Raw genomic sequence first — 14,543 nt, forward strand, 5'->3', positions numbered from 1 at the left:
CCAGATCATTTCTCAGTCTCCGATCAGTTCACGGCATCCGAATAATTCTCAGTGTACAAAAGAGTCTTAACACCCACTCAGTTCTCAGTTTTCGATCAATTCTCAGCACTCACTCTGTCTTCTGCCAATCAAATAAATTTTCGATTTTTCTCGTTATTTTCTAACTTCTTGGATTTTTTTTTTTTTTTTTTCGAAGGCAAGAGTTAGTCCTTCTTGTTTCTTTAGAATAATATAAATACTAGATGACTACGCAACGTGGTGCATAATGCAATAGCTCTATGGGTAGACAAATAAACAGAAACACACACACACACACACACACACACACACAAACGACCTATGTCCCATAATCTAAAGATGTCTGCATATCCTTCCTCAGGTGGTGACAGACGCTCCCCACCCCCTTGAGCCCTAGGTGAACCTCGGACCTGACTCAGACTCACCCAACCATGAACCTGACCAGCCGCTGCCTCAAGCTTGCCCTGGATGAGGTAAGGCGGAAGTTAAAGGCCATGTTGAACCCCACTGAGCCCAGGGATGCCAGTTTCTTTCTGTTCTTGTTATCTGACGATTTTATTCAGATCCACCTCTATGATTTGACTAACAGCAGACGATTTTATTTATCTGAGGCAGAGTCATGGAGATCTTGAAAGTTTTAACCCACTGAGCTCTACCATGCTATTTTTATTTTTTATTTTTTTTATTCATGCCATCTTTTTTTTTTTTTTTTTTTTTCCTCGAAGTGCAGGTTATTACATGTAGCTTAATATCTGATTGTTTTATTCATCTCAGGGCAGACTTTTCTAACTAGGGGGGTTGGATATGGAATAATAAACCCCTTCAGTACGGGGGGGGGGCCTAACCCCTTCAATACGGGAGACCTTTAATAAGTGGATCCATATTGCCTGGTAAGGAGAATAAACTAAAAATGATGTCACCCAGATTACCTAAAACTGTTTACCCAGAATAACTAGAAAAGATGTCACGCAGATTAATTAGCAATGACGTTACCCTCATAAACAAAAAAATTCATCTCTCGAATTAATTAAAAATGATGTCACCCGGATTAACTAAAAACGATGTCACCCGGATTAACTAAAAACGATGTCACCCGGATTAACTAAAAACGATGTCACCCGGATTAACTAAAAACGATGTCACCCGGATTAACTAAAAACGATGTCACCCGGATTAACTGAAAATGATGTCACCCGGTTTAACTAAAAATGATGTCACCCGGATTAACTAAAAATGATGTCACCCGGATTAACTAAAAATGATGTCACCCGGTTTAACTAAAAATGATGTCACCCGCATTATCTACAAAATATCATCACCCGGATTAACTAATATGATGTCACCCGGATTAATCACAAATGGTTACCCAGAGTAACTAAAATGATGTCACTCGGATTAACTAAGAATATCACACGTATTACCTAAAATGACGTCACCATGTTGAACTAAAAAATGATGTCATCTGGATTCGTTAGGTCCTTAAGTCTGTGTATTAACCCTTTTTTTGTGCATTCTCGGTGGTACCAGAACGTTTTATTTAATTTAGGAAGCACATCTTGCAGTGAAGGGGTTTATAAAGGTTGGATCGTATATGAACGACAAAGATGCTGGAGAGGGACGCCTTCATGTGGTGGCACCGACATAACCGTGCGGCTCAACTGACTGGTTATACAAACGTCTCTCAACTACATCCCTATCCCATGAAAGGAGAATGGTGGACTAGAGGAACTTAGGCTTCAGTGCACCGGGTTCATGTTTCAGGTGGATCTGTGGCCACAACAACAGTAATGGATGAAGTGGAAAAAAGCCAATATCATACACGGCTTTGGTTCGCTCTTCATTACTTCCAACTTATATAGCCTACAAGTAGCCTACATAGAGTTAGGCTATACAAAATCCAGGTACTATGTTTCGATAGCCCTTGATACAGATGATGATAGCATGGCAGTGATAGTCGCAGTGGTGGTGATACAATGATCATGATGTTCATGATCATAGTGAAAATAACGACAGTGATAGTGTTGATAGAGACGACGACGATGACGATGATGATGATGATGATGATAATAATGATTATGATGATGATGATAATTATAACGATTATAATGATGATGATAACAGTTATAACGGTTATGATGATGATGATGATGATGATGAAGATGGTGGTGGTGATGATGATACCTCCTCACCAACAGTGGCCGCCCCACTCCGTAGTGAAGAGGAGAAACCCACCCTACCTCGTGACGGGATCCATTCTCAAGATAATAGACATCATCACCTCCAAGCTTAACTTATGGTGAGACTCTAGCAAGCATCTCTCTCTCTCTCTCTCTCTCTCTCTCTCTCTCTCTTAGAATACTTGATAATTATGTATGGTTTATACCTTTAGGTTTAAGTCAAGGGGTCGTACTGCAACTGGCACTGGAGGTTTCGTCACACCTCGTCCTTAGGGATTATTTTGCTCATTGCACTCCAGTACCTTCTTGCATGTTACTAATGCATAATATAATGACATAAAGGACCTATAAAGGGTATTTAGGTGTAAGACACAAAATACTGTAATCGCCAAGGAGCAGGTCCTACGAACCGTCCTATACCAACTACGATAATTATGACACCTAATATCCACAAAGTTGCTGTCAGTATTGCTATTTATTTATTTATTTGTTTATTTTTCTGCTGCTGTCAGCTACGAATACGTGGTGGCGAGTGACCATAGGCTCGGTAAGAGGCTGGACAACGGGTCCTTCACAGGGATGGTGGGCATGCTTCAGAGAAACGTAAGAAAATGGCCTATGTTGTCGTTGGTTGAGAAGTTGCTGGGGAGAGGGACGCCTTCGTGTGGTGACACCGATATGAACGGTTGGTGGAGCTGCCTGGTCGTACATACGTCCCTCAACTCCCTCCCTATCCTTTCCGATAGGAGGATGGTAAACTGCAGAAGGGCAAGTCTGGACTGCAGTACATTGGGTTCACGTTTCAGATTAATCTGGGGCAATAACTACAACTACTACTACTTCTGCTACTACTACTAGTACAACTACTACAGGCCCATATCCAGGAAATTCCATACAGGGGGGTGAGCTGCATTTAGGGGAACGTCGATGTAATTAACTTAGGGCGAAAGGTTAATAAAACAGAGAAACAGTTATGTACAGAGTCCTCTTAACTGTATTTAGATTAAGTTTTAATTAAACAAAATATTTTTAAAATGAAAAATGCCAATCAGATCTCAATAATTTGAAAACCCATATATATATATATATATATATATATATATATATATATATATATATATATATATATATATATATATATATATATACAGTATAATCGTGTTAACTTTCAGTTTCAGTTTGCACAACAATTATCAAAGAGGACACACTGGCATCTGTTCATCTTTAATGCTGAGCTGTGGCAACTCATAATACCTGAATATGATGCTAGTCAAGAAGATGTGCTTTGGGAAGGATATTAGTCGTGGTACTTTCTTTACCTTTCACTGAACGTTGTGAAACAAAATGCCAAACGACGCAACTCTGGGCCAAGTTAAGGTCAAAAGCGTATAGCATAGTAATTATGGCACACTGGCTTATGGGATTACAAATATGACAGTTCCTGAGTACATTATAAAATGCTATCAACACTGCTATAAATGATAATAGGTCTGATAATACGAGACTCAATGATAAACAGGCTTGGATTAAACGATTAAACGTTTGGTAATAATGAAATAATTATTAATGCCTAAACACAGCATATAGTATGAGATTACTATATGAACAAAATTAAATCATTCACCATTACAGTATATTATATTAAGCTTGACAAAACTTGAGTAAATGAGTGTAATATGAAAGGGTTATTGTCGATTTGTTTTTACCCGAAGATCCTTAGGCCCTTTCAGTTCAGCTGATGATTAAATATAGTCAGATGGGGGTGGGCCTGGGGGTTATCTTGACAAACAATCAAGGACACTCATTATCTCATAACCAAGGCTCATCGAATTTCACGCAATCACGACTTTGTGTTCAAGCTGTGGGAGGGGCCCAGTTCCGTCAGATGAAAACAAACCTACCTTCTCGGCATCGGTAAAAATCAAAACACAAACATTAACTCAATACCAGTGACAAGCAATTATACAGGCGTGGTAAATAAAAAAAAAAGGGGGGGGGGGATGAATGACGCTTAATAGCTATGCATAAGAAAGAATGACATTCAGTTACGGGTTCAGAGACGAATCAATGCTTTTAAAGAGACTGGTTAGGCTTAGGAACGCTGGATGAACGTTGGTAACGGTGGTTTCTAGCCATTTACGGAAGAAATAATTGCTTCCAGGGGGTCTGCACTTACCATATGATGAGCAGGGGGTTTTGAAGACTCCTTGGGTGACATTCAGTTCCTCAAATAATCTAAAATTCACAACACACAAAATAAACTGAGTGCCAACAACACCTGCCCGTTTAAGCTGCGGCATCTTGTACTGGTGGATCAACTTTATAAATTCGTTTTAGCTTGAACTATATAATACATGAGTAAATTTGGGTCAGTGGATGAGTGAATTAGCAAGAATAGAATTTAAAAGCATGAGCAAAAAATAGCAACCGTTGTAAAAACCAGGAAATATATTAAAAAAAATAATAATAATTCTCAGATATCTGTCTAGTATTCTAGTTCTTTCACACACCGGCATCATACCACTTGACTGAGCATAATTTTACTTACACAAATATCGCCGTCCTGGCATGTATAAAAGAACGTCTAATACATGCCCAATCGGAATATGTAAATAGAGGTTATGTTAACTGAATTAGCTGAGCGTACTATTTTCTATGATACCAGTTATCACCATTCCGAATATGTTAATCGATAACTTAAGTAAGATTTCCAAATGATTCTTTTCTAAATATATGTTTATTTTTGTATTTGCAACAGTGCCGTAAGGTATACTGAAACAACGTTTTCCCTAATGTATAATTATTATTGCGAGTTAATAATGAAAACTATTATTGTGTCAGCGTTTTTATGAATATATGAAGTTCATACAGTGTTGCCACAAAAGTTTTTGGAAACTAGCTGCATGGAAAAAAAAATCTACAGAAATCTAGATTATATTGTCATAGTTCATTTTTAAGTATATTAAGTTAAATTATACCCAATATTTCCAAACTGGAGGGTAAATTATTAGTAAAAGAAACTTCAAACAATTTAAAGAACTGCTTCAAAATAATATTGATTACTTCACTCATACGGGCCTGCATACTTCTACTACTACTACTACTACTTGTGCTACTGACAATACTGATGGTAATTCCATTTTAGAATTTGTGCATATTTAACGGGGATATACAGTATATATGTTTTTTTTTTGTTATGTGTGTCGGTCTTGTGGAAGATTGGCTACTTTCTCGAGTTTCCAGTCTCCTGCCATGTTTCTTTTTTACTAAATTCAGACACTCGTTCTAGCATCCGTTTGGTCAGCAGTCAACCACTGAAGCATCTGGTCACTGTATTCTTTTTCCAGGAGGCTGAGAAACAAGACTGATGACCTTGGCCCTGTCATTATAGCACAAAAAACCACTGCACTACAACTAATCTGCCGATGCTTATTGCTATTTTTTATTTTTAATGTTTTTTTTTTCCAGGAGGTTGATATGTCGGGACTCATATCCCTTAATCCAGAACGCATCGATCACATCGACTGCAGTGTGGGACTCTACATCGACAGCAAGGGCATGGGGTACAAGAGGCCCGTGTTGGAATCAGACATAGCGGGGTTCATAAAGCCTTACACACCCACGGTAAAACACACACACACACACACACACACACACACACACACACACACACACCACTACGTAAAACTTATGCACACGCACACATACTCCACATGCACATACACCCAAACATACACATACCCATGGACACTGTGAACTGTATAAAACTAGAATAAACAAAAGTAGATATGGGGAGAGGATAACACAATCTAGCTATCTATCTATTGCCAGACTCCACAATCCCGTAAGGGGTGGCCATTTGACTTTGAGTTATTTGTTTTACGGGGAGGGGCACTAAGCCTCCACCAACCCACTTGTTGACACGTAGGGAGCACGAATGGTTTGGTTATATGGTTACCACCCAGCGTTGTAAATGGTTTCCTGGCTTACAGGAAACAATTTGGCTTGTCACTCAATGTAAAGCCACATGTAAAGGAAAGAAAAGCAATAAGAAGTGACAGGAAAGATGGAAGAAATAGGAAGAGAGGAGACCAGGCACAGAGAAAGAATGATAAAGGCTAAGGAAGGAGTAGGGAGCACTACATCAAGTGAGTGGATGATGGTCGCCACCACCTACCACACAGGATAACACAAGCTTATCTCAAATTTTGAATACTGCAACTACGTTAATAAAACTTGGCGCACACACACACACACACACACACACACACACACACACACACACACACACACACACACACACACACACAATGCTATAATTTTACACGATTTCCTCCCTCAGATCTGGTTGATGGTGGCAGCAGGGATGGTTGTGGTGTTTGCATGTCTCTTCCTCATCCTGCGCATGAGTCGCCCCATACACGGCCGGTGAGTGACTTAATCGCTATATGACATTTCACTTCCGCGATCCTAGTTTTCTAATCGTTCTTACTACATTTAACTCACAATCTAGCCTAACGTAGATTAACAGGCTAGTGAAATCCAGCCTAATCTATCAACCTAACCCAACCTAACCTAACTCTAACAGACTAACGTAACCTAACGCCCCCTCCCCCCCACACACACACTAATTTATTTGCAAAAACAAAACTCCCATGCTTCAAACCTTATTTTTTGGCACTGAGCTATGTAAACAAAATGCAGATGGACGAAAACATTTTCCAGGGTAAGGTATATGACCTATAGTACCGTGTCAAGTTTCTCCCACTCACACCATAAACTTCTTCCCCTCAGGACTGGGCCCACAACACTTGACAACCTTTGGACCTCCTGGCTCTGGACTGTTACAGCTCCCCTGGCGCAAGGTGGGCTATTGTTATGTTGCGTGGCCATCTGGATTACACGAGGATGTACCCGGTGGATTGTGAAAAATAGCCACTTTATCCGGGAGCTGCCAGAGATCTTTTGTTGAGTTTATTTTAAAAGGCTATTTGTGCTGAATGAGTGAGGCCTATGGTTGTGGCATTATGTGGTAAGTGATAGTGCAGTTAATGTTGATCTATCGCAGGGTCACGCTGAAGATTGCACTGTGAGAATGAGGTGCAAGGAGTAAGTCAAGTGTGATGTAGTGTGGTGGCTGAAGTTAGTATGTTAAGTATGGTGTAATGTGAGGGGCTGCACAGACAGGATGATAGTTTATAATGAAGGTTTTTCGTAGAGTCTTACTGGAAGAATGTTTGTGCTGTGAGAGTGAGAAGAATGACGCTGAGAGTTGTGTGTTACGGTGTGAGGACGGCATAAAAAGAGAGTGTGATAAAGATTTTTTACTGGTGTTATACTAAAGGACACCACGAGCATGAGTTGTGAGAGTGAGGTGGACGAGATGAATGAGTTGTAATCACAAAAAGAGACTAATTCACTGTGAAGATCTAGTGCTGAGTCAGTGGTGAAGGACTGTTTGAGTTGCGAATGTGAGGTGCATGAAGTGTGTGTGTGTGTGTGTGTGTGTGTGTGTGTGTGTGTGTGTGTGTGTGTGTGTGTGTGTGTGTGTGTGTGTGTGTGTGTGTGTGTGTGTGGATATTCCTGGAGTTCTCTATAATCTCTCTAGCCACAGTGTGTCGCGTATGCTTCACAAGGGTTCAACATTAGCAAAACTGTGCTATGTATACCTCTTTCCTCAAGTTCCCACAAATTCCCTAACAAAACTGTGTCATGTGTGCATTTTTTTTTTAGAACCTACCATAATCCTAAAACAAAGTTGTGAGATGTGCGTTTATCCCCAGAACTTCCTGAAATCTACCACGCAACATTTTCTCTCTTGTGTTTGGATAGCGAGTCCTTGGTGGCCTGAGGGAGACAGCGTGAGAGTGGCGTCAGGTGTGTGGCTCCTGATGGCTCTGGTGGTGAGTCAGGTGTACCGGTGCAATCTCAAGGCCATGCTCATTCTTCCCCGTCTCGCCCTGCCCTTCAACAACGTGGCAGAGCTCGCAAGTTCTAAGATACCAACATTTTTGGTGAATGGCACTGTGCTCCTCAAGAATGTCATGGTTAGTAGGTAGCTCTCCCCTTATTTAGTAGCTGAAAATAAGGTAATGATGATGATGCTGGTGGTGGGGGTGGGGGTGGTGACAGGATTCTGACACACTCCAAGATCTCCACTTTTGTCATGAATGGCTTCTTTCTCAGCAATAGCATCATAGTTAGTACAGGTAGCTCACACACTCTTTCACTGCAAGAAAAAGATGGCAAAGATCATATCAGTCTCTCTCCCTCTCCAATTCTCCTTGCAAACACCACCTAAGGAATCAGCACTGCTTCGACTAGGGCATCAGACAACCTCCTGGAATAACAACCCCAGTATTCCCTCTTCTTCCACATTCCTGCCTCTGTCTCTCTCCCTCCCTCACTCTCCCCACCACATTCTCTCCGTCCCTCACACTCTGTATCCTTCCCTCTTCACTTCCCTTTGCAGGCGTCACCCGAGGGATCAGATTTGCACCGACTGCAGCAGCAAGTCATCTCCCACAATGATATACCTCGCATTCCGCATGACGTGATTGCGGGACGCTATGCAGTCCTTGCCTCGACCTTAAGCCTCCTCGCCGACGTGCACAAAATCTTCGCTAAAGTAAGAATACTGTAGACACGTACGCTTTTGAGTTTCCTTCTTGCTATCTCCGGACGATTTTATGCAGTTTAAGTCAGCGCTCACATCAAATGCTTGCTGGCACCGACATAGTTCTGCATCACTGTCATCCACAGAAACTCTCGCCTGCAACTTTCCTCATTCACTGGGCTTTCACTAATGCAAAACTTCCGCCTGCTTCAGCAAGCATTTGGTGTGTACGTGACCTAAGAGGGTTTGATAGAGTACATAAGCCGTCTTCCATAAGTGCACGGAACTTTCTCTAAGGTCAGGACGCTTTGGACACCTTAAATTTTTGTATTCAGTTTGTCTTTTATTCTTGCTGCCTCCAAATGACTTTATTATGCACTTTAGGAAAAACTGTTCTAACTGCAGGGTTTAGGAGTAGCCTGGACTTCAACCATTGTTACTTAAGTCTTTCACAACTGAAAGAAAAATCGTCAGGAATCAGCGGGAAGTAACTAAAAATTTACGTCACCTGATTGAATAAGCTGAACTCCTTCAGTTAAATGTTGTCCTTTTTGCATATACTAGCAAACTAAGCCCATCTACAGTACTGGAATTGAATTATAAGTAATACATCAGTCTTTGCATTTTCAACCTATTTCTCCCCTGCCTCTCTCACTCCATCTGTCCATCTGACTTCCTAAGCTCATCGATCCCCCTATCTCCCTCATCCCATGGTCCCCACTGCCTCACCCCATCCCTCTTCATACCTACTTACGTTTTGCTGGTACAGTGCGGACTTTGGTAATGGTTATAGAACTCTCAGTCTCCTCCCACCCCAAATGGTTTCTTATTTCTGTGCTTTATTCATCTGTTGTTCCAGCAATTATTTGCATCCCTATGTCTTAAGAGTCATTTTAGATTTTTTTTTTTCTTTAAGGAAATACTGGACTAACTTTTTTCTTCTTCAGACTAAGACCTGCCCGTTTTACATAGCTGATGAGACGCTCTTCGGCACCACCAATGTCTGCCTCGGCTTTCCAGAGGGTTCCAGTCTCAAGCATTTGGTCGACCCAATGTAAGTAGCATCGTGCAATCATCGTCATCGTCGTCGCCGTTTTCGTCATCATCGTCATATTCGCCGTCACCACCACGACCACCATCGTCATTATAACCAACGTCCTAATCCTATTTCCGACTAATATATGGAACTGAAGGAAGTGGGACAGGACCTGTATTCACCCACCCACCCACCCACCCATACCCACACCCACACCCACCCACCTATACCCACACCCACACCCACCCACCCACCCACCCACACACACACACACACACACACACACACACACACACAAGCATTACGTTCCAATCCCTGTCGTAACTCTGTTTCATTTTTGCAGAAAGGACACATACAGGCTGTAGGGACGGAATTTTATCGGGATTACCATTTTCCTGGTATGGACTCACAAAAAATTTCCGTCACGCTAACACAAACCAGTGATGATCAACTGAAAGTCCAGCAATGGCACTTACCTCTCTCTCTCTCTCTCTCTCTCTCTCTCTCTCTCTCTTTCACACACACACACACACACACACACACACACACACACACACATATATATGTATATATATATATATATATATATACCACCATTTCTGCATATAACACGTTGATATTTTCAAATGTCACTGCTCAAAGAAAAACTAATTAACAGTTTGTTAGGCACATGAGTATAACTGTACTGAAACTAAATGCACCGAATAGAACATATCCCTAGTAGCAGTGTTTATATTCACTTCCTCAAGGACGAAGTCCCGCTCATGACAAGATACATCCTTGATGGATGATCCTTTCAAAACAAAATTTTCCCTTCCGCAATCTAATTTGTCACTCCACATCAGTTGCTGTTACAATATTTCCTTGCCAGAAACCCAGGTAACATTGAAAGAAAAAAAAAAAACGTCACAAAACGAGAATGAAATCTTCACTCTGTAGTTGGGTGACAGGGCGAACAGTGATGCGAGAAGATAGTTTTTCTGGATCTATGTGAAGGTGTCTGATTCTGTTCCTATGGCTCGAAGTCAGACTTTTGTGCCCGTGTAAATTGCAGCTTTGAAAAAATTGAGTAATTTCTCCTATCGTCTTACGCGCGCACACACACACACACACACACACACACACACACACACACACACACACACACACACACACACACACACACACAAATTCATGCTTCATTTTGTTCCTAGCACTTTCTAATCATTGACTTTTCCCCACTGTGTGTTGCTCTAGAAACTGTTTTGTAAACAGGAATATCCAGGATTACAGAAAAGTGCAAAATACCTGAAGGAGATTGACATGCAAGGTAACTGTAGGCAGGTTACTGAATATAATACAAACCAGTTCCTCTACATACCGACATGCGCGTCTCACATCCCTCCGTCCAAAGACACTCACAAAAGTTCGACCTGGCGAAGGAAGCAAGAACACTATACACCACTGCATGTCGATCGGTGGTTGGTTATTAGTTACCGGGTAGGAGGATATAATTCACGTAATAAACAGGGCAAAGCACCAAAACTCAGTTGTCTCGGAAACACATAAGTGAAAAGTTGCTGGGGAAGTAATAGCTGTTACCTGAGCCATTTTTCTTAAAATTCACCATATTGCTGAAAAGGGCTAAAAAGTGCCGAATTGAACACCAGAACTGGGTTATCTCGGAAATTTTTAACGTGACAGCGGCCCGAAGGCCATTTGTGGAATGCAATAAAAACAACAATAGCAAGCTTTCCTGTTTGACCACGTGGCACATTCGGATGCCTATAAATTGATATCAATTTGTGGTAACGTCAGAGTTTATTATTCAGCTTGAGTGAGATCTACTGGTATGTAACTGAAGGTGTTATAAGTGTGAATACCGTAAGAGGGAATATTAAGGCGAGAGATACAAAATATATCGTTAACCGAGAGATGCCTCTTAAATTCACGAAACTGTTGGCCGTATAATCATCACTTACGAGGTGAAGGTAAAGGCAAGTGCCCAGTTTTTTACAGTAATTTCTGAAGCATGTGAACAGAACATGTATGATGTTTGTGTCGTTGGTAACTACACTTTGTAATGTGGGTAGCAAGCAGGCCCATCACAGTCAACAAGGAGGAGTATTCAGAGAGTGTAAAACCCGTGCTCTACATGTTTGACCCTGCCCTGTAATCATAACCTATCACCAACTGTCCTCTAATTCGAATCACTCCATGCTTGCCTGATCCTGAACTGAATTGGTAGAGAGGCGGCCTGCAGTCCTAATGGACCCAGGATCGAATCCCGGCTGGGGCAGGGAACAGTTTAAGGATTTGAATTTCCTAAAAAGCAGACTTTCCTGATCTACCAGATGACTCTCCGACATGTCGTAGAAGTACCCCCGCTAATACCAGTACACCAGTCCTGTATGAGACAGCCTTTGTATGTATTCAATATGGACGGTGGGTGTTAGCGCCGAAGTGGTGACATGTGGAGGTGTAGGAGGACTACTGGGCCTTGGGATAGGCCACTGCCCCCAAGAAATAGGCCCTGAGCCTTTGCCCAGAGTCGGACACGTAAAAAAAAAAAAAAAAAAAAACTACCACTAAATTTGGTTCAAACTGGATCAGAACTCTTTGAGTTCATATTTTTCTATGATGATCTTGACCTTTGACCCATTGCTCTAAAAATCTCATTAATTCATCCTTGACTAATCTTCATCTCTTCCACCATGTTGGGCCAAGTTAGGGGATAGGGGAAAACAGGACAGACATTGACACATGCCCAGTGAAACGATAGGGGGGCTTACACTTTTTTTTTTTTTTTTTTTTTTTTAGCTAACTTAAATCTGTTAATGAGTTACTTCCCCGCCCTCACCCCCCACAGTGTACAGAGGCTGAAGGAGGCTGGCATCCTGGACTACGAGCTGATGAAGGAGTTGAGCCACGTATGGAAGTGTCTCAGGCCGGACACCTCCACTCATGCCGCCCTACGTCCTCTAGCGCTGGGGGATTTCTACGGGGTGTTCATGATTTCTGCCGCAGGTGAAGTTTCTTGGGAAGTACAATCCATCACGATCCGGGATTATGGCGTCTGGATAGATATAGATAGATAGACGGATGGACAGATAGATAAATATACAGACAGACAGATAGACATAAATAGAAAGATAGACAGACACAGATAAATATACAGACACATTGATAGATAGATATTTAGATAGACTGATGATCTGAGAGAGAGAGAGAGAGAGAGAGAGAGAGAGAGAGAGAGAGAGAGAGAGAGAGAGAGAGAGAGAGAGAGAGAGAGAGAGAGAGAGAGAGGAAGTAGGGGGGGGGGAGAAACTAATCCCACGTTCGTGAGGGCATTCCACTGAATCTTAAAAAGATACTAAATAACAGTGTACCCATGTAACTTCGTCACGCTGAGGATGTCTCGTTTGTCTTCATGTCACTGCCAGTCGCTATGCACTACGGCTTCGAATGGACTCAAGGAGGTGAAGAGGTTATAAACTAGCTCATTTAGTGGCCTCCTCTCCTTGACCCTAAGAAAAACACGAGTCCATTAACAGAGAGAAGGGGTTGAATTTTTTGAGACATTATTCGAACTGGAAGAGTTAGATGTAGCCTTCACTAAGCACCCCTTCCACAAGAAGTCTCTCAAAAGCTAGAAACAAGAATAAACTAGAAAAAAAAATCATTTATCCTGCAATGCAAGATGGTACCATTTTCGACAACTCGCCCTATATCGTTGCGCGAGATTCAGACTGTGTGTGTGTGTGTGTGTGTGTGTGTGTGTGTGTGTGTGTGTGTGTGTGTGTGTGTGTGTGTGTGTGTGTGTGTGTGTGTGTGTGTGTGTGTTTGGAATTGAAGGGGTTACCTTCAGTGACCCCTCTTAGCCAGAAGGAGTCCTAAGATTGAATAAAATCGTCATGTGGTAGCAAGAATAAAAGAAAACCTGCATCATCTGATTCAAGAACTAAAACACAAGAGATACTTTTTAACAAGATACAGCTTTCATTAACTCTTTATTGCCAGAGGTCCTTCGCAAGTTTAATAAAATCGTCATGTTTTAATGAAATTAAGGTAAAAACTACCCTCTATTTTGTTATTTTTCTGGCCCAGGGCTCATCTGAAAAGCGAACTCGGTGAACTGCAGGCTGAAGTTGTCATTCTCCTGCAGCCCACCATCCTTCTTTCGAGGCATAAGGGTAGAGCTGAGGGATATTTGTAGGTTTCTAGGACTAGGCAGCGGGTCCGTCTAGTTTTATCTGTGCCACCACCAGAAGGTGTCCCACTCCAGATCTAATATATCATGTGCTTCAAGGGTTTATATATTAACAGGTATGATGGTGGCCGCTCTTGTCTTCCTGATGGAGCTGGTGTTGGTGAAGGCTAAGGACCAAATTTACTTACCCTCCCAGCCACCCTCCTGGTGACTACTGTACGACACTCGACACCAAACGGCTTATGATGACTACCAGATTTTCACCGCTTCTTCACCAGTGTTCACCAGTTTCACCAATACTTTAATCCGTCACCAGTTTTCTCAAGGTTCATAAATTGTCACCAACTTCTCCATTACCTTAATTCTTCAGTTTCTTCAGTGGCCGGATTCCTCACCAACTTTCACGAATATTCACATTTTTTCTTATTCTGCAACTTTCCCCAATTTTTACTTTTTTTTTTTTTTTAAATCCATTTCCCCAGGTGTTGAAAAAGTTTAACTATTACA

The 14,543-nt window shown here is 41.6% G+C and overlaps 1 protein-coding gene across 1 annotated transcript; it reads left to right on the plus strand.

The window, feature by feature from the left end:
- The first annotated feature begins 449 nt into the window (after positions 1 to 449).
- On the plus strand, positions 450 to 14,247 carry LOC145399791 (ionotropic receptor coreceptor Ir76b-like). The gene is made up of 9 exons (XM_080272340.1): positions 450 to 491; positions 5,664 to 5,819; positions 6,538 to 6,623; positions 6,990 to 7,060; positions 8,028 to 8,242; positions 8,668 to 8,823; positions 9,759 to 9,865; positions 12,696 to 12,853; positions 14,153 to 14,247. Exons 1-9 carry the CDS (start codon positions 450 to 452, stop codon positions 14,245 to 14,247), a joined length of 1,086 nt encoding a protein of 361 aa, XP_080128466.1.
- Positions 14,248 to 14,543: the final 296 nt, after the last annotated feature.

Source organism: Coenobita brevimanus, chromosome 50 (assembly GCF_032717465.1).
Source record: "Coenobita brevimanus isolate Jiangsu-jjx chromosome 50, ASM3271746v2, whole genome shotgun sequence".
In the NCBI taxonomy this organism is placed as follows: domain Eukaryota; kingdom Metazoa; phylum Arthropoda; class Malacostraca; order Decapoda; family Coenobitidae; genus Coenobita; species Coenobita brevimanus.